The 22,889-nt window shown below is 57.5% G+C and overlaps 1 protein-coding gene and 1 long non-coding RNA gene across 2 annotated transcripts; one reads left to right on the top strand and one right to left on the bottom strand.

Moving 5' to 3' along the window:
• Nucleotide 1: 1 nt before the first annotated feature.
• On the bottom strand, nt 2-11,284 carry LOC117076434. The gene is made up of 2 exons (XR_004434367.1): nt 11,246-11,284; nt 2-64 (listed from the first exon to the last, which is right to left on the bottom strand). It is a non-coding gene; the product is annotated as an uncharacterized LOC117076434 (long non-coding RNA).
• Nucleotides 11,285-13,458: 2,174 nt separating this feature from the next.
• ODF3L2 (outer dense fiber of sperm tails 3 like 2) lies at nt 13,459-21,631 on the top strand. The gene is made up of 4 exons (XM_033198215.1): nt 13,459-13,608; nt 15,049-15,156; nt 18,815-18,928; nt 20,273-21,631. The coding sequence occupies exons 1-4, from the start codon at nt 13,482-13,484 to the stop codon at nt 20,791-20,793; spliced, it is 870 nt and encodes a 289-aa protein (XP_033054106.1). The 5' UTR covers nt 13,459-13,481; the 3' UTR covers nt 20,794-21,631.
• Nucleotides 21,632-22,889: the final 1,258 nt, after the last annotated feature.

The raw sequence follows: 22,889 nt of genomic DNA on the forward strand, positions 1-22,889 counted from the left end.
CAGTAGAGGTAGAGTTTCACCATGTTGGCCAGCCTGGTCTCGAACCTGACTTCAGCTGATCCCCCTGCCTCATGCTTGTTGTTATTTTGACACAGGGTCTCACTGTGTGGGCCAGGCTGGACTGCGATGGCGCGATCTCCACTCACTGCAGTTTCTGCCTCCCGAGCTCAAGCGATTCTCCCTCCTCGGCCTCCCAAAGTGTTGGGACCACAGGCACACGTCATGCACCCGGCCAGCAAATCTTTATTGAGTGCCTGCCAAGGGTTGTTTTAAGTGCTGTGAAGACAGCAGAGTGCAAGGTGGGCTGACCTCGGCCGAAGGAGCTTGCATTCTCGTGAGCAGCGGGGAAGAGAGACCATGAGCTGGGACCCAGGCATCATACGGAGGCAGTGCTGTGCGGAGAAACGAACAACTGGCTCTCCAAGGCAAAAGGCCCTCACTTGCAGCGCACGCCGCCCCCGTGTTGTAAATACTCGCATGGTGGCTGCCAACGTGAGCCAACCAGCTCACAGATCCCTGCGAAGTTCACAGTGGGCTCAGGAACTGGCATGATCCTCTCCAGCTGCTGCTGCAATAGTTGAGACGTGGAAAGTGCTGCCGGGAAGAAGGAAAAGGCAGGGCAGGGGGCAGGCAGCATGACGGTGGGCAGGCTGTAGGATCAAATCTGTGGTCCTGATAGGCTGGGCACGGCGGCTCACGCCTGTAATCCCAGCACTTTGGGAGGCTGAGGCGGGCGGATCACTTGAGGTCAGGATTTCGAGACCAGCCTGGGCAACATGGTGAAACCCCCATCTCTAGTACAAATACAAAAGTTAGCCGGGCGTGGTGACGGGCGCCTGTAATCCCAGCTACTCGGGAGGCTGAGGCAGGAGAATCTCCTGAACCCGCGAGGCAGAGGTTGCAGTGAGCCAAGATCGCGCCGCTGCACTCCAGCCTGGGTGACAGAGCAAGACTCCATCTCAGAAAAACAAAAAACAAAAATCAATCATTCAGTGGTCCAAGGAAGACCCTGGAGATGGAGAGATTTGAGCAAGGCCTTCCAGGAGGGGAAGGGAGTTGGACCAGGTGTACCAGGCAGAAGGTACGATGAGTGCAGAGACTTGAGTCCGGAGGGACCTGGGTGTGTAGGACCTTGCAGGCTACAGCAGAGCCCACCAGAACCCCTTTCCAGGCCCCGGAATCCTCAGAATACAAGCCCTTCCTTCCTCTGAACTGTGGTGTCCTCGTCTGTAACATGGGGACTTGCCAGGCATGGGCTGGTGCCTGGCAGAGCCTGAGAGCTGGTCCTGTCCTCACCGTCCCATGGGGACAGCGGGCCCTCTCTGGATGAGGAGGGAGGGGAGCTGGCAGGTTCTCTGTGTCCTCTCGGGAAGAACAAGCCTTCCTTGTTAGAGTCTCCTGGGAACAAAGGGGCGGGCAGCGGCCGAGCGCATGAGTCTGAGTCAGGGGGCTGGCCGCTGGACAAGGGACAGCAGTGAGCGGCCTCAGGAAAGTGGGAGTGGCAGATGACGGAGGCCGGGAGCGTGAGCTGACCCTGGACGGGCTGGCGGCAGCACCTGCAAACACCCGGCCTCCCCCTCTCCTGCTGCACCGTGTGCCAGGGACACAGAAACAGCAGGTCGTCGGAGGAACCCGGCCTGGGAGCTGCCTCCCAGCTGCTGCGGCCTCACCTGCAGCCCCAGGATGGGTTTTAGGAAAGGATGGCGGGAACTTGGGGCTGGCACCGTGCCTCACACCTGCCTTCCCGGTGCTGTAGGGGCAGGAGGTTGAGGCTGCCTCATTCCCATCATCCTCTGAGCATCCTCCTCCATCGTCACTGAGCTGTGATCGCGCCACCGCACTCCAGCCTGGATGGCGGAGTGAGACCTCGTCTCTGGAGAAGAGAACGGTGGGACTTGCATCAGCAGCAGCCACAGCAGTGACGTCCGTCATCTGGACTGTTGTGGAGCTTCATTCCGCTCACTGGCTCGGCGGGTGCTCATTGTGCACCTGTTCAGTGCAGGCGGTGGTTGGGATGTCTAGGGCGCCACGGGGCGCGGGCACGCCCGGCTCCTGCCTCTTGGTGTTCCTGTGTGCGCACACGTGTGTGTGCTCACCTGCCGGTGTGCTGTGTGGGTGTGTGTGTGCCTCATCTGCGTGTGCACCCACGTGGCCTAAACGTGCACGTGTGTGGACGTGTGTTACATGGTAGAGCACAGCAGAGATCCCCCGTAAACAACTAAGCAGGTCAGCGGGTCCTTCTCTAGGTTGAGGTCGCATCTGCCCTTCCAGGACCCTCTGTGCGTCTCACTCCCCTTCACCCCACAGTGTCTGAGAAAATCTTGTGAGTTCTGCCTCCAAGACAGGCCCAGAACCCACCCGCCTCTGACCATCCCATGGCAGCCCCCAGCCCAGGCCCCGTGGTGCCCACCTGGGCCAGTGTGGGTTGCCTCCCCTGGGCTTCCCTACCCCCACCTTCCTACTCTCAGTTGATTCCTTCAAACCCAAGTCAGGCCCTGCCCTCGTCTGCTCCAGCAGAGGCCACCTCTGTGGCTCCCACCTTGCTCAGCGTAAAATCCTGTGTCCTCTCAACTCCTCGGGGCCCTGCACGACGTGCTGGGTCAGCCCCTCCCTCCCTCCTCCTGCTGTCCTCTTCTCACCCTGCGGCACCCACCCTGGCCTCCTTGCTGTTCCTCCACCTCGCCAGGTGCAGTCCTGCCCCACGGCCTTTGCGCAGCGGTGCCCTCCCCAGACATCCCGTAGATGTCTGCACAGCTGGGCATCCTTTAGAGGTCCTCACGTTCTTCAGGCCTTTGCTAACGTTTCGCCTCTTCAGGGGGCCTTCCTGGCCACCGTATGTGAAGTCCCAAGTCTGCCCTGAGGTTTCATTTCTGTGATCACGTCACTGCACTCCAACCTGAGCACAGAATGAGACCCTGTGTCAAAAATAAAACCAGGCCAGGTGCGGTGGCTTGCCTGTAATCCCAGCACTTTGGGAGGCCAAGGCGGGCAGATCACCTGAAGTCGGGAGATCGAGACCAGCCTGACCAACATGGAGAAACCCCATCTCTACTAAAAATACAAAAATTAGTTGGGCGTGATGGTGCCTGCCTGTAATCCCAGCTAATCAGGAGCCTGAGGCAGGAGAATCGCTTGAGCCTGGGAGGCAGAGATTGTGGTGAGCCGAGATCACGCCACTGCACTCCAGCCTGGGCAACAAGAATGAAACTGTCTCAAAAAAGAAAAAAGAAAAGAAAAAATAAATGAAACGAGAGATGTGTGTTCACAGCATTATCTGCAGGTATCCGAGCTGGAAGCAGCCTAGAAGCTCTGAGTCAATCGTGGCATCTTTATGGGATGGAACGTTGCCCAGCAACAGAAGTGAGTGATGGACAGCTGTCACCAACACCAGGACCAATCTCACAGGCAGGGTGGGGGGCCTCATGAGTGCACTGTCCCCTTCCTGTGCTGCACAAAAGAGGCAAAGCGGGGTCTGGCTTTAGAGGCAGGAGTGCGGTTGACGGGCGGAGGGAAGGAAGATGGCTGCAGGGGCTCCGAGGGCTTCCTGGGGGCTAGAGACACAGTGTTGATCCCAGAACCGGCCCACTGTGGGTGATTGATCCCAGAGCTTCCAGGAGCCGTGAGATGAAGAGCTGATGGCTGTCTACTGTAGGGTCTTCTGCAGGCCCTGTGGACATCCCGGGTGGGGCGGTCCTGGCCACTGCAGGGTGCCTAGCAGCATCCCTGCCCCAACTCACTCCATGCCAGGAGCTCCCCCAGTCATGACAACCACAGATGTCCTTGGACACTGCCCAGTGTCCCGGGGGGCCAGTCACCTGGGTTGGGAACCCCTGGTCTGTTGATTTCAACCCACCGTGATCTCATACTCCGTGTCACTGGAACGAGGGTGAGCCTGCGTGCCCGGGGGAGTGGCGAGGGGACTCAGGCAGGTGGAGGTCTGTTGGGGAGGAGCCTGTGCTAGACACAGTGGGAGCCGGGACGGGCGTCTGTGTAGGGCTCCCCAAAGAGCTGGCTCTGGCTCACATAGATCCCCAAGGAGGCGGGGGTGGGTGTGGAGGGAGGATGGGGTCCTGGACTGGACCGTGGCTGTGGGTTGGAGAGCAGCGGCTAGATGCTGGGTGGGCTTTGGATCCAGGAAGCTGACCCAGGGGTTTGGGTCCAAGTCAGCACGGGTCTGGAGGAGGTACCATTGGCTGGAGTGGGGGAAGGCTGGAAGAGGATGTTTGAATGATAAGGGGCCGGATGCCCTTGCCTTCAGAGCGACCCTGTAGAGTCAGGCTGACATATGCCTGTTTTTCAGAGGAGGAGACGGATGCACAGCGGTGCGGTGACTTTTCAGGGACCGCACAGCATCTAATCCAGAAACCCTGGTTCATGGGCGGAGGAGGTCTGCCTGGGAAATTCACTGCAGGAAATCGTAAAGGAGCAAAAGTGGGAACAGCCTCGGTGCCCGTCAAGGGGCGGGGCTGGGGCAGTCGTATGAAGGCGGCCAGGGTGGGTGACACAGATTGGCAGGCGTGAGTAGGCAGGACTGTGCATGGGCCAAGAACATTCTGGACTTGAGTCCTGGCTCCACCGCCTGCTGGCTTTGCAACCTCCGCCTCTGTCAATGGTGACAGTCATGGAACAGCTCGTGGGCTGGCGCCTGTGGGCACGACGCCAGCAGCAGAGCCGTTCTGCAGGAGTGTCATCTGCTGTATGCCAAGGACGCCCTGCCGATCTCACCCTGTACACAGCGGGCGATTAATCCGTGCCCATCCACTAAGGCAGCATTGCTCCATCTTGACACCATGGACATTTGGGGGTCTTCTCTTGGGAAGAACAGCATTGTAGGTCTCCAGCCACTAGATGCCATCAGCACCCCTGGTCCTGGCAGCCAAGAATGTCTCCAGACATAGCCAAGTGTCCCCCAGGGGCAGCAGCATCCATGGCTGAGCACTGCTGGCCCACGGGATCCATTCTAGGCTCCACTCCCTAGACCTGGGCAGCCCAACACGGCATCCACAGGGCCACAGGTGACGCTGGAGCCCTGGAACCGTGGACGCTCCACGCTGCGGGCAGCAAGCGCAAAACATGCCAGGCTGGGGAGACAGCATGAAAAAAAGAAGGTGAAATATCTCACCTGTAATATTTGTGTGCAGAAATGATATTATTTTAGATATGGGGTGAATAAGATATATTATTAAAATTAATTGCCAGGCGCAGTGGCTCACATCTGTAATCCCAGCACTTTGGGAGGCTGAGGCGGGTGGATCACCTGAGGTTGGGAGTTCAAGACCAGCCTGAGCAACATGGAGAAACCCTGTCTCTACTAAAAATACAAAATTAGCCAGGCGTGGTGGCACGCGCCTGTTGGCGCCTTCTCCCAGCTACTCGGGAGGCTGAGGCAGGAGAATCGCCTGAACCTGGGAGGCAGAAGTTGTGCTTAGCCGAGATCATGCCATTGCACTCCAGCCTGGGCAACAAGAGCAAAACTTCATCTCAAAAATGAAATAAAATAAATAAAATAAAAGTAATTTCACGTGTTTCTCTTTTTTTGATAGAACTACTAGAAAATTTAAAAATGGCCAAGCGTGGTGGTTCATGCCTGTAAACTCAGTGCTTTGGGAGGCTTGAGGCCAGGCGTTAAAGACCAGCCTGGGCAACATAGCAAGACCCCATCTCCACACACAATAAAGAAGAAATTAGCCAGGCGTGGTGGCACATGCGTACAGTCCTAGCTACTCTGAAGGCTGAGGTGGCAAGATCACTTCAGCCCAGAAGTTGGAGGCTACAGTGAGCTATGATTGCACCACTGCACTCCAGCCTGGGTGACAGCAACACACTGTCTCAAAAAAAAAAAAAAAGTGGGAAGTTCTCATTCTGTTTCTGGTGGGCAGTGCTGCTGTGGATGATCAACTTTCTGGCAGGACCATGAGCTTGAAGAAGATGAGTTTATCTTGGTTGCCATCATCCTTCCCATCATCCTCTGATCATCCTTCTCCATCATCCATTCCTTCATCCTTCCCATCATCTGTCATCATCCTTCCCCATCATTCTTCCCATCGTCCTTCTCCATCATCCTTCTCCATCATACTTCCTGTCATCCTTCCCGTCTTCTTTCCTGTCATCCTTCCCATCATCCTTCTCCATCATTCTTCCCATCGTCCTTCCCATCGTCCTTCTCCATCATCCTTCTCCATCATACTTCCTGTCATCCTTCCCGTCTTCCTTCCCGTCATCCTTCCCATCATCCTTCTCCATCATCCTTCCTGTCATCATTCTCTGTCATCCTTCCCACCATCCTTCTCCATCATCCTTCCCATCATCCTTCCCATCATACTTCTCCATCATTCTTCCCGTCGTCCTTCCCATCGTCCTTCTCCATCATCCTTCTCCATCATACTTCCTGTCATCCTTCCCGTCTTCCTTCCCGTCATCCTTCCCATCATTCTTCTCCATCATCCTTCTCCATCATCCTTCCTGTCGTCATTCTCCATCATCCTTCCCACCATCCTTCTCCATCATCCTTCCCACCATCCTTCCCATCATCCTTCCCGTCATCCTTGCCATCATTCTTCCCACCATCCTTCTCCATCATCCTTCTCCATCATCCTTCTCCATCATCCTTCCCATCATCCTTCTCCATCATCCTTTTCCATTATCCTTCCCATCATCCTTCCCATCATCCTTCTCCATTATCCTTCCCGTCATCCTTCCCATCATCCTTCCCGTCATCCTTCTCCATCATCCTTCCTGTCGTCATTCTTTGTCATCCTTCCCACCATCTGTCCTGTCATCCTTCCCACCATACTTCCCACTATCCTTCCCGTCATCCTTCTCCATCATCCTTCTCCATCATCCTTCCCATCATCCTTCCCACCATCCTTCCAACCATCCTTCTCCATCATCCTTCCTGTCACCTTTCCCATGACCCTTCCCACCATCCTTCTCCATCATCCTCCATCATCCTTCCCACCATCCTTTCCGTCATCCTTCCCATCATCCTTCTCCATCATCCTTCCCACCATCCTTCCCATCATCCTTCCCACCATCCTTCTCCATCATGCTTCCTGTCATCTTTCCCATCATCCTTCCCACCATCCTTCCCGTAATCCTTCCCATCATCCTTCTCCATCATCCTTCCTACCATCTGTCCCGTCATCCTTCCTGTCATCCTTCCCGTCATCCTTCCCACCATCCTCCTCCATCATCCTTCCCGTCATCCTTCTCCGTCATCCTTCTCCATCATCCTTCCCATCATCCTTCTCCACCATCCTTCTCCATCATCTTTCCTGTCATCATTCTCTGTCATCCTTCCCACCATCCTTCCCATCATCCTTCCCGTCATCCTTCTTGTCATCCTTCCCACCATCCTTCCCGTAATCCTTCCCATCATCCTTCTCCATCATCCTTCCTACCATCTGTCCCGTCATCCTTCCTGTCATCCTTCCCATCATCCTTCCCACCATCCTTCTCCATCATCCTTCCCACCATCCTTCTCCATCATCTTTCCCATCATCCTTCCCATCATCCTTCCCGTCATCCTTCCCCATCATCGTTCCCATCGTCCTTCCCATCATCCTTCCCTTCATCCTTCCCGTCATCCTTCCCCATTACCCTTCTCCATCATCCTTCCCATCATCCTTCCCACCATCTTTCCCACCATCCTTCCCTATCATCCTTCCTTCCAGTTATCCTTTCTGTCAACCATCCCCATCATCCTTCCCAGCATGTGACGCCCTCTCCCGGCACCGCCCACGTTTTGCTCTCCCGTATGTCACCAGAGGGCGCCTGTGAGCTCTGATTGGGACGCGTCCCTGCCCACAGCTTTCACGTGGCCCAAGTCCCAGCAGTTACTCCTGTTACTGCCCCAGACCACTGTTACTGCAGTTACTACTGTTACTGCTTGAGACAGTCATAAGACTGAAGGAAGGGATGAAGTTGAAAATGATAACAAGAAACAAAAGAAACTTTTAAATAGAAATGAAAACTTAAGACAAAAGAAACTTTTAAAGGAAGGGCAAGATGGGAAAGAAGAAAAGAGAAGAAAAGAGAGAAGGGGCCGGGTGCTATGGCTCACGCCTGTGATCCCACCACTTTGGGAGGCCGAGGCGGGAGGATCACGAGGTCGGGAGATCGAGACCAGTCTGAGAAACATGGAGAAACCCTGTCTCTACTAAAAATAGAAAATTCGCCAGGTGTGGTGGCACATGCCTCTAATCCCAGCTACTCGGGAGGCTGAGGCAGGAGGATCCCTTGAACCCGGGAGGCGGAGGTTGTGGTGAGCCGAGATCGCACCACTGCACTCCAGCCTGGGCGACAGGAGTGAAACTGCATCAAAAAAAAAAAAAAAGGAAGAAGAAGAGAAAAGGGTTGCCTGATCTTAACGAGCAAAGGCTGCTTCTTGAGCTTCTACAGCCCTTTGTATTTATTGGGTAGCAAGAGCAGGGAGGAGGAGGTAAGGATTGATCAGCTGTTTAACTGATCACAGGTTCATGTTGTTACTGGCAGGCTCAGTTATGTCTAATCATAAGAAATCTTGTGCCTGGGTGGTGACGCCCTTGGCAGCCCTTCTGTGCAGCAGACGCAGTTTGTCAGTTTGCCAACATTCTGCGTTTGTGAGAACAGTTTGCTGTTTACTCCTATAGCCCCCAGTGCTGTACTGAGTTGATCACGGCCCTCATTCTTTCGGCCTCTAACACGCCCCTTCTCCCACATTTTCTCCATAGTGACGTGCCCTCTGCACTCACCTAAGTTTCACTTACCTGCCTGCCTGTCTGTCTCAAGGGAAAGGGAGGACGAGGAACTTGTGTGTTCTGTCCCCTCCTGTTTTCCCAGCACCTGAGCAGGGCCTGGCCCCAAATAAACACTGGCTGAATTCCTAATTACAGCGAGAACTAGAGTGTCGGGAGCACCTACAGCGTCACCTCTCAGGACACCGAGGCCGGGCAGTGACGTCCCTCCCCTGCAGCCAGCAGCTGGGCAGGTGGACGTGGGACCGGCGCCCGGCCTCTCATCCAGTCCAGCCTCCCTTATTTTCACTGTTGGGATTTAGTGTCTTCTGTCGAACAGACAGGATTAAAATCAGGGCTCCTCTGCATGTGCATTGAATTCATTTGCATCTCATTTGCAAGCTCTTTGCTTGGCAGTTGAGACAAGCTCGGAGTGGAAGACAGAGGTGATAGAATCTGGTGCGATCGGATCAGAAGGGGACTGGAGGCTGGAGGGGTCCCAGCTCGGTCCAGTGAGGCTGCCGGCCCTCAGCGTCCTCACAGCAACACGCTGTTGGCTTGGCCGGATTCCTGTCCTGTCCTCCCTGTGCTAGCTTTTGGTTCCATCCCACGTAAAATGGGGAGACGGAGGCAGGTGGGGCCAGTCCTGGCTGGAACCTGGTTGTAGGGGTCTGACAGCCCATGTCACAGAGGGGAAACTGAGTCAATTGGGGCTGAGTCCCGGCTGGAACCAAGGTCTCTGGCTGTCTGCCCTTCGTGGCTGTCTGGTGTGGCCTGGACCTGGTGACACGGATGTGAGGAGGGATGGAGTTGGGGGAAGAACTTCTAGGCCCTCGTCTCCTCTGTCTCTCTAGCCCTGGGAGCCCTGACCCTGCACTTCTGGCTGAGCGGCGTTGACTGGCCGAGGGATTTGGGGTCTTACTCCTCTCTCCTTCCTCAGCACCCCTTCCTGCTGTGTCTCCGGAGTTTGTGCTGCCTCTGGAAACAAGCAAATGGTGTGTCCAGGGTTGGGCAGTGACAGGGCCTGTGGGCTGGGGGCCCTCGTGACTGAGGAAGGAGCCAGCGAGGGTTGGTTTGCTGGCAGAGGCATCTCAGGTAGAGAGAGCTCAGGCAGAGGCCAAGGTGGGGACCGTCTTAGGGGCTCGAGGGAGAGCCAGCAGGCCCGGATGGCCAGAGTAGAGCAGAAAAGGGGACAGGAACAGGATGAGATGACAGGGGGAGGTGGGGACAAAGCCACGGAGGGCCTGTGTGCCACGGTGAGCATTTGGGTCTTATACTGAGGGCTGCAGGGATCCACACAATAATTCTAAGTGTTTCCAGAAAGTTGCTCTGGGATGAGAACCCAGAAGCACTTAGCCCGAAGTTTTGATATTAAATCTGAGTTCGAGAACCCTGGGTTCAAGTCCTGGATCCCCTGATGAGTTACTGAGGGACTCAATGCATGTTACTGTCTCCCAGAGCCTCAGTTTCCCCATCTGTAACAACAGATTAGGGTTTGTGGCAGTGCCTTCCTCACCGAGATGCTGTGATAACGAGACAAGAAGATGCCTGCAGGGCGGGGGGTGCTGGTTCACGCCTGTAATCCCAGCACTCTGGGAGGCTGAGGCAGTGGATTATCTGAGGTCAGAAGTTCGAGACCAGCCCAGCCAACCAAACTGACTCTACTAAAAATACACAAATTAGCCTGGCGTGGTGGCACATGCCTGTAGTCCCAGCTATTCGGGGCAGGTTGAGGCACAAGAATTGCTTGAGCCCGGGAGGCACAGGTTGCAGTGAGCTGAGATCGTGCCACGGCACTCCAGCCTGGGCAACAGAGTGAGACTCCATCTCAAAAAAACAAAACAAAACAAAAACAAAAGCAAAAGATGCCCCAGAGTGCCTGAGAGCTGAGATGTGGTAACACGGAATAAGGAGAAACTTGGGAAACGATTCCTCATTCATGCAAGAGGGATGGGAACTTTCCTCTGTGGCTTCATGACAGTGAGTCGTCCTTCCACGTGTGTGGGTCCTGGAGCGATGTCCTTTCCTCGTGTGTGTGTGGGGTCTGGAGCGATGCCCCTTCCCCGTGTGCGGGGTCTGGAGCGATGCCCCTTCCCCGTGTGTGGGGCCTGGAGCGATGCCCCTTCCTCGTGTGTGGGGTCTGGAGCGATGTCCTTTTCACTCTGACACTGGTGATGTGTGTTCTTCCTCATTTCTTTCTTGATCAGTCTAAAGATTCATCACATTCATTTAAGCTTTTCAAGAACCAGCTTTTTTTGGGCTGGGAAGGGGCGTTCTTTTTTTCTTTTATCTTTTTTTTTTGTCTGAGACGGAGTCTCGCTCTGTCGCCCAGGCTGGAGTGCAGTGGTGCGATCTCGGCTCACTGCAAGCTCCGCCTCCCGGGTTCACGCAATTCTCCTGCCTCAGCCTCCCGAGTAGCTGGGACTACAGGCGTCCGCCACCTCGCCCGGCTAATTTTTTTGTATTTTTAGTAGAGACGGGGTTTCACCGTGTTAGCCAGGACGGTCTCCATCCCTGACCTCGTGATCCACCTGCCTCGGCCTCCCAAAGTGCTGGTATTACAGGCGTGAGCTACTGCGCTGGGCCTGTTCAGGCTTTAAAAACGTTTTAAAATATTGTGCAGTGCATTAAAATTACCATATTGTAGGGTATGTGAATTATATCAATAAAACTGTTAGAAAATTACACTGCAGGCCAGGCGTGGTGGCTCATGCCTGTAATCCCAGCACTTTGGGAGGCTGAGGCAGGTGGATCATCTGAGGTCAGGAGTTCGAGACCAGCCTGGCCAACATGGTGAAACGCTGTCTCTACTAAAAATACAAAAATTAGCCAGGCATGGTGGCGGGTGCCTGTAATCTCAGCTACTCAGGAGGCTGAGGCAGGAGAATCGCTTGAACCCGGGAGGCAGAGGTTGCAGTGAGCCAAGATCGCGCCACTGTACTCCAGCCTGTGCAACAGAGAGAAATTCTGTCTCAAAAAAAAATTACTTTGCCAGGTGCAGTGGCTCACGCCTGTAATCCCAGCACTTTGGGAGGCCGAGGCGGGCGGATCACGAGGTCAGGAGATCGAGACCATCCTGGCTAACACGGTGAAACCCCGTCTCTACTAAAAATACAAAAAATTGGCCGGGCGCGGTGGCTCAAGCCTGTAATCCCAGCACTTTGGGAGGCCGAGACGGGCGGATCACAAGGTCAGGAGATCGAGACCATCCTGGCTAACACGGTGAAACCCCGTCTCTACTAAAAATACAAAAAACTAGCCGGGCGAGGTGGCGGTGCCTGTAGTCCCAGCTACTCGGGAGGCTGAGGCAGGAGAATGGCGTGAACCCGGGAGGCGGAGCTTGCAGTGAGCTGAGATCTGGCCACTGCACTCCAGCCTGGGTGACAGAGCGAGACTCCGTCTCAAAGAAAAAAAAAAATACAAAAAATTAACCGGGCGTGGTGGCGGCACCTGTAGTCCCAGCTACTCGGGAGGCTGAGGGAGGAGACTGGCTTGAACCCGGGAAGCAGAAGTTGCAGCCAGCTGAGATCACACCACTACAATCCAGCCTGGGCAACAGCAGTCTCAATAAAAATAAATAGGCCAGGTGCGGTGGCTCACGCCTATAACGCCGGCACTGTGGAAGGCCGGGGCAGGTGGATCACGAGGTCAGGAGATCGAGACCATCCTGGCCAACATGGTGAAACAGAGCGAGACTCTATCTCAAAAAAAAAAAAAAAAAAATTACACTGCAAAAGGATCCAAAAAATACAGAAACGAACAAGGAAGAGACAGGAACGTGCCTCTCATTTGGCAGTTTTCTGAGCCTCTTCTTGGAGCCTCACGCAGTGGTCGCCTTCAGTGAATCAAAATCCATTGCGGTTTAAATCCCGCAGACTTCTGGAGGCAGTGAGGACGGCTCTCACCTGCCCTCTGTCCTCGCCGCTGCCCCAGGGCCTGTGCACAGGTGTCCCTCACGCTGACGTACGCTCCTCACAGGTCTCTGCATGCTGCCTCCTCACCTGCTTCGGGACTGTTCGGTTTTACCATCTCCGCGGGGCTCGCCTGCACCCACACTGCCACCCTGAACCCCAAACCCGTCTGCGTTTTCAATCACACTCAGTGTCTCCTCATAACCAGACTGTGTTCACTTATCACATTTACTGACGACTGTCTCTCTCCCATCCTGAGAACATCGTTCTCACCACCCCAAACAGAGACTGGTACACAGTCGGTGCCCAGTACGTGCTTATGGGAGGAATGAGTGACAGGATGGGGCAGCGAATGCTTCTTGGCTCCGAGTTGCAACTCCCAGAGTTGTGAACTTGCTGTATGACCTTGGGCTGTGCCTCAGTTTCCCCAGGTGTAGAAATGGGGGCACACCGCCCACGACCCCGCCAGTCTCTCCTGCTGTGAGGCTGTAGGTGTCATGTTTGCAGGTCTAGTTCCCTGGGGCCGGCCCTGGCCCCAGCTGCCCAGCTCTGCCGGCTCCCGGGAGGCACACTCTGCTGACACCGGACTCTTTCCTGGACCGTCCAGCTGCCTGGCCGACACTCGATCCCGGCCCCACTTCCAGGCCAGTGTCCGGCCGACCAGCCTGCCTCAGGCCAGGGCCCCATGACTCCCTGCTGTGGGACAAGGGGCTGTCTGTGCAGCTGTGGTCGTGGGAGGGTGTGGTGAGGCCGTGAAGGTGGGGACGGTGCCTGGGCCTGTGGCCGCCAGAGCTGCTGAGGCTCAGGAGGTAGCACCAGGCCCCGTGGGTGCTGCCGGGGCCATCGCCTGCCCACCATGGGGACCCTCAGCTGCGACCCCGCCCCACCGTTGGCCACAGCACGCCTTGGCCGGCATGTGATGGAGGGCCAGATTCCAGAGACCGGCCTGAGGAAGTCCTGTGGGACGGCCACCCTGGAGAACGGTGCGTGCCAGCCACGGGGGACAGGTGGGACCCTTTCCTGCTCCACTCCCCCTACTTCTGGGGCTTCTGGAATGTTCTGGGAGCCTAGCAGGAGGCAGGAGTTTCAGGCAAGTCCTTGCCTTTCCCCAAACCTCAGTTTTCCTTCCGGCAGGATGGGTGTGGACATGGGGTTGCCATGGCCCGAGTATGTTTCTGTCCAACGGAAGCTGAGTGTTTTGCCGGCCGGGCCCTTTCCAGGGGCTGTGGGTACAGCAGGGGGCAAGGCCACAGCCATCATGCGGGAGATGCGAGGAGAAGGGAATGTTTCCAGCGTGGCCCTCGGGGACAGGTGCCGTAGACAACGCGGGGCAGGGCAAGGGGCGCGTGTGTGGAGGCTGCTCTGCTGGGAACCACGTCAGCTGCTGGCCTCGGTGAGGGCCCGGGCAGGGCAGGGCCGCAGTTTCCTCAGCACAACAAGCAGCTGGAGTCAAGCCCCGAGCCAGGCCCTCGGGCTGGTTCTGTGGTCTCTCCTGACCCCTGTGGCAATGAGATTCCGCAGAAGCCACAACACGTGGTGTCTGTGACCGTGTAGCTCTAGGAGGCTCAGGCCTCAGTTTCCCCATCTGTGACTGTGTAGCTCTGGTGGGCCTCAGTTTCCTACCTCTGTGTATCTCTGTGCCTGGGCCTTAGTTTCCCCATTTGTGACGATGTATCTCTGGGAGGCTCAGGCCACAGTCTCCCCATCTGTGCCCCAGGGTGAGGGGCGCTGCTGTTCCCAGGCCCTTCCCTCCCCTGCACTTTCCTCCCCAGACCTTCCTTCCCCTGCTTTTCCCTCCCCAGCCCTTCCCTCCCCAGCCCTTCCCTCTCTAGACCTTCCTTCCCCAGCCCTTCCCTCCCCAGCCCTTCCTCCCCAGCCCTTCCTCCCCTGCCCTTCCCTCCCTAGCCCTTCCCTCCCCAGCCCTTCCCTCCCCTGACTTTCCCTCCCCTGCCCTTCCTCCCCTGCCTTTCCCTCCCCAACCCTTCCCTCCCCTGCCCTTCCCTCCCCAGCCCTTCCCTCCCCTGCCCTTCCCTCCCCTGCCTTTCCCTCCCCAGCCCTTCCCTCCCCAGCCCTTCCCTACCCTGACTTTCCCTCCCCAGCCCTTCCCTCCCCTGCCCTTCCCTCCCCAGCCCTTCCCTCCCCAGCCCTTCCCTCCCCAGCCCTTCCCTCCCCTGACTTTCCCTCCCCAGCCTTCCCTCCCCAGCCCTTCCCTCCCCAGCCCTTCCCTCTGTGATTCACGTCTGACTCACAATGCAGGCATCATATTTTGTCTCCAGAGGGGCAGCAGCCTCTTGGTCCCCGGGGCCCTCAATCTTCACCATGGAGGGAGAGGGGAACCCAGGCTAAGGCTCAGGAACTGGGTCCAGGGCTCCTTCCTTGGGGAATCTGGGCCCAGGTGGTGACCTGAGGGCTTTGGGCTGCAGGCTCAGGGCCAGGCTTGTACGTCCTGCCGTCCACCGTGGGCTTCATCAACCACGACTGCACCAGGGTGGCCAGTCCCGCCTACTCACTCGTCCGGAGGCACAGTGAGGGTAAGGTGGGCGGGAGGGCGGCTGGGGGCTTCCCTGATCCTCCAATGTCCCCCCAGGGGCACCGATGGGTCTCCTTACCCTTAGATCCAGGCCTCCAGTTAGCGCGGCAAGAAGCAGGCAGGGCTGGGCTCTACGACTTGCTCCACCTCCTACTCACTGTGACACCTCAGGCAAGCTGCTGTCCCTCTGTTTTTTCATTGATAAAGAGAATGGAAGGAGAAAGAGTGTTGTAGGGAGGTGAAGACCTGTACCTGCCTTCCCGCATTTGCAATTCCTTGCTGCTGGTCTTAGGCAAGTTGCTTAAGTGCTCTGCAACTCAGTTTCTGTTAAAAGTTAACAATACTAGGCTGGGCGCGGTGGCTCAAGCCTGTAATCCCAGCACTTTGGGAGGCCGAGACGGGCGGATCACAAGGTCAGGAGATCGAGACCATCCTGGCTAACCTGGTGAACCCCATCTCTACTAAAAATACAAAAACTATCCGGGCGAGGTGGCGGGCGCCTGTAGTCCCAGCTACTCGGGAGGCTGAGGCAGGAGAATGGTGTGAACCGGGAGGTGGAGCTTGCAGTGAGCTGAGATCCGGCCACTGCACTCCAGCCCGGGTGACAGAGCGAGACTCCGTCTCAAAAACAAAACAAAACAAAACAAAAAAATCCAGGAGGTCGAGGCTGCCGTGAGCTATGATCACACCACTGCACTCCAGCCTGGGTGACAGAGTGAGACCTCGTCTTAAAACAAATTAAAAAAAAAAAAAAAATAGTAGCCACAGTGTTGCATAGCGATTAGTAAAGGCGGGCTGTCGGGTGTGAGGCTAAGCCTGTTTTTCCATTATGAAGGTGGGGGCTCCCCAAGCCTGGCCCATCTCACAGGGCTGTCGTGTATCTCTGTGGACATTCCTGGCTGCTTGTGCAGGCAGCACGGTGGGAGGGCAGCACGGCGGGAGGGCAGCACGGCGGGAGGGCAGGCAAGGAACACACTGGCTCGCTGTGCCACGGGCTGGTGGCCTTGCCCTGTGGTGCTTGCTCCTGTCTAGAATGGGCGCAGTGGCTGCGACGGGCTCTGACGGAGTGAAGCAGCTCAGGCGTGGACCGCGCCTGGTGCACAGGGAGCTGCTGGTGTGCATTAGTGGTGCTGCTACCACGGGCCAGCGGATCTCAGTGCTCCCAAATTCCATCCCTCCCTTTTTTACCACTGCTCCAAGGTCCCAGCTGGGCTGGGAGCGTGGTCGGAAGGGTCTTGTGTGGGGCGTTTGGTTTGTATGGACAGAGGCCTGCTGGGAGGGTTGGCTGGAGGAGGGGGCAGGACAACAGCCTGTTCTCAGCCTTCCGAATGAGCAAAAATCCCAGACCACATTGGGACTCAGGAAGCTGCAAGGGGTCCCAGAAGGCCAGTGAAGGCGTCAGCATCCCCTGTCCCCAGGACCGGGTTAAGAACTTAGCCTGTGACCCAGACAGATCTGAGTTCCCAGGTTCAAATCCCAGTCTCGGGACACTTCCTGAGACAGAGACAGCGTGGGGAGCCTGGTGGGAATCGTGCACACTTTGCTAAAGGCCCAGAATAGGCTTCCTGGAAGTGGAGCATGGGATCTGGGTTTGTAGGATGAGTAGGAGTTCGGTGGAGCCCCCAGAATAACTGAACTCCAGGCAGAGTGTGCTTTGTAGGCCGAGGTCTAGAGATGAGCAGTGTCATGATGATCCGGGGTGTGTTCATTTCTCACGGGGCACTGAGCCTGGGGTTGGGGAGGGCAGAAGAAAAGGCTGGAAGGTTCCAGATGCAGGGCAGAGGCTAAGATCAGTACTTTAGCATGGGGAGTCCTGATGGCCAAGCCCTGCACAGTGAGCACTTTGAGGTGAGTCTATGGTCACGTGAGCGAGGCCCAGGCATCTGCAGAGGGGCGATGGGATTATAATCAGCGATTTTTCTTTTCTTTTCTTTTCTTTTCTTTTTTTTTTGAGACGGAGTCTCGCTCTGTCACCCAGGCTGGAGTGCATTGGTGCGATCTGGGCTCACTGGCGCCCACCACCACACTCTGTTAATTTTTTGTACATTTAGTAGAGACTGGGTTTTACCGTGTTATCCAGGATGGTCTCGATCTCCTGACCTTGTGATCCACGGCCTCAGCCTCCCAAAGCGCTGGGATTACAGGCGGGAGCCACTGTGCCCGGCCATGATCAAGGGTTTCTAATATAAAATTAGCAGGGCGTGGTGGTGGCGCCTGTGGTCCCAACTGTTCAGGAGGCTGAGGTGGGAGGATTGCTTGAGCCCAGGAGGTGGAGGCTGCAGTGAGCCACGAGCCACTGCACTCTCCAGCCTGGGCGATGGAGGGAGACGCTCTATCTCCCCAGCCTCTTGCAGTCCTGGGGGACTGTATTTGCCCTGGGCCTAGGGAAGGGGCTAAAAATAGACCCCCTCCCTCCTGCCAGTCTAAGAAAGGATGAGGCTGTGGCTAAGGGTCAGTGACCACCCTTGGAGTGTGGCCAGTGAGCCTACATTGGGGACCACAGCATGTGTGCAAGTACTTGTGCCTGTGGCAGGGAGGTCTGGAGCCGTGTCTGGGCCACACTGCGTGCCATGGACTCCTCAGGGGTGGGCGAAGGTTTGGATGACGTTTCTTTCCTCACCCGTGGCTCGCTGCCACGTGCACTGAGTGTGTGCACAGGCGGTCTGTGGGGCCGTGAACACTGGTCAGGCTGCTACACACAGGTGCCTGGCATCCGTCACTGGATGTGCTTTGGCGTGGCAATAATGGCGATCGCGGCAACCGGTCCCCATCACGAACTGCAAGGCCCCAGGATCGCTCCCTTCTGTAGATCCTCTCACATTTTGATTTCTGCAACATACTGATGAGGAAAATAAGGCTTAGGATAAATGACTTGGCCAAGGTCACCGGCTCACAAGAGGCCCTGCTGGATTTTAACGTGGTCCAATGCCAAGCGCCTCTCTTAAGCATGGGACTTGCCAACAAGCCCAAGCGCTGGTTCAGGGCCTAGTTGCTCTTGTTACTCTTACTTTATGTACAGTTTTTTTTTTTTGAGACTCCGTCTTGCTCCGTTGCCCAGGCTAGAGTGCAGCGGCACGATCACAGCTCACTGCAGCCTCAGCCTCCCAGGCTCAAGTGATCCTCCCCCTTCAGCCTGCCGAGGAGCTGGGACCCCAGGTGCATGCCAACATGCCTGGCTAAGTTTTAAATTTTTAGTAGAGACGAGATCTCACTGTGTTGTCCATGCTGGTCTCAAAGTCCTGAGCTCAAGTGGCCCTCCTGCCTCGGCCTCCGAAAACGCTGGGATCACGGTTGTGTCCCACCACACTCAGCCTAATTACGTCCAGTTCCAGCAAACCCATGAGCTGGTTCTCCAGCCCACACCTGCAGAGGTTAGAGGGGCAGAGGGGACTGCAAACAGCAGCAGAGCAGAGCACGCAGGAAGCACTTTGATTGTGAGGAGACGGAAGAGCTGGATGAGACAGTCAGAGCAGAGACCTGAGGCCACTCGGTTCAGGCAGCCACAACTCAGGGCCCCCGGGATGAGCACTCCGAGATGGGGCTGAGGTGGTCTCTGACCTGGTGGGAGTGTCTCGGGGCCAACAAGGGCACTGATGCCGGGAGGTGGGGCAGGCACTGTCTTCGGAGTCACTCCCAGCACTCTGGGTTCCTCTCCCCAGCACCACGTCAGGACACCAGCCCGGGCCCCATCTACTCCTTGGACCCCAAAGTCACACGCTTTGGCCGCAGCTGCACCCCTGCCTACTCCATGCAGGGCCGGGCCAAGTCTCGGGGTGAGTACTGGACCCATGCAGCCGCAGGAGGACCTGCTTTCCGGGGTCTCAGCGACTCTCCTGCCCTGTCCTCCCTCTCCCTCTTATCCTTGGAGTTCTTTGAATGCCAGTGTCTTTGGAGTGATCGCATCCCAGGGACACGGAGGAGGGGCTGCCATTCCAGTGCCCACAGGGGCTGGGGGAACTGAATGAGTGAAGTGGGTCAGGGTCACGGAGGCCCTGGGCCCACACGACCTTCACAGGCAATGACCTTCACAGGCACCCAACAGCCTGCACACCTGAGGCACCTGCCTGACTCCATTCTCCCATCCACCTGCCCACCCACCCACCCACCCACCCATCTATCCACGCATCCACCCACCCATCCATCTATCCATCCACCCACCCACCCACCCACCCATCTATCCACCCACCCACCCACCCATCTATCCACGCATCCACCCACCACCCATCTATCCACCCACCACCCACCCACCCACCCATCTATCCACGCATCTACCCACCCATCCATCTATCCATCCACCACCCACCCATCTATCCACCCATCCACCCACCCACCCATCCACTTATCTGTCCATCCTTCCTTCCACCTGTTCGTCCATCCATCCATCATCTATCCACCCATCTACTCACTCATCCATCCATCCATCATCCATCCATCCATCCACTCATCCACTCACCCATCCATCCACCCACTCATTCGGCCACCTACCTACCCACTCATTTATGAATCCTTACTTTTTTCCTTCTACCCATCAACCGTTCCATCCATCCATCCATCCATCCGTCCATCCATCCATCCATCCATCCATTCACAAATCCCTTCATGAACCATTCACTCCTCACTCAACCAGTCATCTCCTACCTATCCTGCTCACCCATTAACTCAAACAGTCAACTGCTGGAGAGTTGGAGTAGATTTGACATTCCTTCCTTCTATGAGATCTCAGTCTGGTTCCTTCCTCTCTATGAGATCGCAGTATGGTGGGGCGGTTAGATGCAGGTGCAGACCATCCCACCCCAGTGTGCTCATGTCTGGAGAGACGGGAAAACCCAGGCTGAGGGGCTCAAGAAGAGCTGTGAGGGCTTTACCCTGGATGGGGACGGCAGCAGGGAAGAGGGGTGGAAAATGAAGGCATGCCTGGCCTTGGGTCCAGCTTGGGCAAAGTCCTAGAGGCTTGGAAAACAGACTGTGTGCATGGAGGGTGGGGAAGGGAGAGAAATGCACCTGGGTTACTTGAGAAGCGTTGTGAGCCCCAGGGTGCATGCGGGCAATGGGGAGCCATGCCGGGTCTCTGAGCAGGTGAGGACATCAGTGCCACCCTTCCTTGCCCACTCTCTCAGGTCTGGAGGTCACACCAGGCCCTGGGGCCTACAGCCCAGAGAAGGTGCCGCCTGTGCGCCATCGGACACCGCCAGCTTTCACCCTGGGCTGCCGCCTCCCTCCTAAGCCCCTGGACACCTCAGCCCCTGCCCCTAACGCCTACACCATGCCCCCTTTGTGGGGCTCACAGATCTTCACCAAGCCCAGAAGCCCCAGCTACACAGTGGTGGGCCGCACACCCCCGGTGCGCCCCCCGCAGGATCCTGCTGAGATACCAGGCCCGGGCCAGTACGACAGCCCGGACGCCAACACCTACCGCCAGCGCCTGCCCGCCTTCACCATGCTGGGGCGGCCCCGGGCCCCGCGCCCCCTGGAGGAGACCCCCGGCCCAGGCGCCCACTGCCCAGAGCGGGTCACTGTGAACAAAGCCAGCGCTCCAGCGTTCTCTATGGGCATCCGCCACTCAAAACGGGCCAGCACCATGGCCGCCGCCACGACCTCCAGGCCTTCGGGGCACAGGCTGCCCAGGGGCTGCTGCTAGGCCAGGCTTGTTCCCCACACCGTGAACGGGGGCGTGGGCGGGCCTCTCCTGGAGCCTGGCTTTTGTTGGAGGGGCTAGGAGAAGCCGAGAGGGACTGGGAAAGGAGTCTTTCCTCCCCTTTCCTGAACTGTCTGGGTCCTTCTAGGACACCTGAGCCTTCCAGTCCCTGAGGGCTGTGACCCGTGGCCCTCTGCAGGGTGCAGGGTGAGTCTCCTTCCAGTGCCCCAGTTTCTTCCAGGTCACACCAGGCCAGGCCAGGCCAGGCGGGGAAAGGGACACCTTCCGGCCCTTCCCAGTCGCTGGCTGGAGACGGAGCTTCCTGTGTCCTAGAACTCGGTGTCCAGCCCCACTAGGGCCTGGGTCCTCATCACAGCTTGGGTTTCTGCCACATTCGGACTCTTGCCTGTCTCATGGAAATGTGGCCACCAGCCCCGGTCCCAGCCCAAACTCAGGCTGGAGGCAGCCCTGAGGCCTGTGCATTTCCCACTCCACCTTCTGCAGTTGCTTAGCCAATAAACCTCTCCTGGGCAGGAAAGCTGTCAGCGTCACACCGGCTGGCTCATTTAATGTGTCCATTGACGTCACAGAAAGGAGACACGAACGCTGCCCTACAGAGCCAGACCCATAGTCCTCCAGTGCTCAGGGGGTCTGAGAGACCAAAAGAGAGACCCAGGGCAAGGGGAGGCTGGAGGTGGAGCCAAGCTTTTGAGTAGGGAGCCAGGTAGGCTTCCTGGAAGAGGGAATATTGAAGCGGGGTTTTGAAGGATGTATGGGAGCTTGATGTATTCAGTAGCTCTTGCTATGTTTTGGATATTAATAAAGATCATCTATGCTTCATAGCAACTCAGGACCAGGTGGCATTTACTGAGAGGAAATGGTGATTTGGGGAGACCGAACATTTGTCCTGGGGCATGCTGCGAGCCCCCACCTCAGTCTGATGTCAGGATTTGAAACCTGGACGTTGGACTCAGTTCCTGCCACTGTCTCCTAGGAACAGGAAGGAAACACACTGGTAGTGCCCTGTGACTGAGCCCTCTGTGTGCCAGGGAAGGATGGCACCGGGACCACCCTACAAACCTCCCGTCCAAAAGGACCCTAATCCCGGAGCTTGGGAGGGTCGGACGCTGCCCCGGGACCTCTCTGAGGGATGCCGCCTGGGAGGCATGCGGGGCACAGAGCAGGGGTGGTGGGGCCGCCCTCTCTTCATCCTACAGCCCTCAGCCTGGGGCCGCCAAACCTGAGCCATCCTTCACCCACTAGGTGAACACACCCCAGGACCCTGAAGCCTGGATCCCCTGCACATGCCTGGACACGCACCCAGACACAGCGTCCCCCCGGCACGCCACACACACACCGCGCGCAGGTCCAGCCGCGGCTCGACCCCGACCAATCGCGCCCACGATCCGCTCCTCCCGCGGACGCGCAGGGGCGATCCGAGCCCGACGCGCGCCCGGGCAGACACGGCCAATCGCGGCCGCGCGCGCCTCCCTCCCCTCCCCCACCTCCCGGCCCCGCGGGCGGCGCCGGCTGTGACCTCATCCTCTGATTTATCGATCAGGCTCCGGCGGCCTCGCCCCCCCCGCCCCCCCCCCCCCCCCCCCCCCCCGCCACCTGCCGGCGCGTCCCGGCCCCTCCCTTTGTTCCGGCAATCAGCCCTGCTTGGGGCGGAGCAGAGGCTAGGGTGCTGCGGCCAAGTCGGGCCAGGAGGCTGGGTCCCGGGGTGACAGTGACACCCCGTTTTCTGGTGCAGAAGGAACCGACCCTTGAGGGAAGGTGCGGCCGGTCTCGGAGAGGCTGAGGCTGGGGACGGGGCGGCCGGCCTGGGAGGCTGGGGCCCAGAGCTCAGATGAGCTGGTGCAGGACTGGGCTCCCCAGAAGTGAGAGAGGAAGGGCCGGACCCTCCAGCCCGCTCCCCTGGGTTACAGCCGGAGAAACTGAGGTCGGGACAGGCCGCAGAGCAGGGGCCCAGCTCCGCTCCTGGCACCCCCGGCCCAGAGCCGGCACTCCTGGGTCTGAGCCTCCGCTGTGCGCCCTCGGCCGCGCCCCTTCCCCTCCCCGGACCTCAGTTTCCCCACTAGGAAATAGGGGTGACCCTG

This window comes from Trachypithecus francoisi, unplaced genomic scaffold, assembly GCF_009764315.1.
Source record: "Trachypithecus francoisi isolate TF-2019V2 unplaced genomic scaffold, Tfra_2.0 Lachesis_group5, whole genome shotgun sequence".
Classification (NCBI taxonomy): Eukaryota; Metazoa; Chordata; class Mammalia; order Primates; family Cercopithecidae; genus Trachypithecus; species Trachypithecus francoisi.

Bases quoted from the DNA above. Each gene is read 5' to 3' on its own strand.
- ODF3L2 (XM_033198215.1), top strand. From the start codon at position 13,482: ATGGGGACCCTCAGCTGCGACCCCGCCCCACCGTTGGCCACAGCACGC. The intron at 15,157-18,814 runs GTAAGGTGGGCG...TCCTCTCCCCAG, and splicing joins CGTCCGGAGGCACAGTGAGG to CACCACGTCAGGACACCAGC. The intron at 18,929-20,272 runs GTGAGTACTGGA...CCACTCTCTCAG, and splicing joins GGGCCGGGCCAAGTCTCGGG to GTCTGGAGGTCACACCAGGC.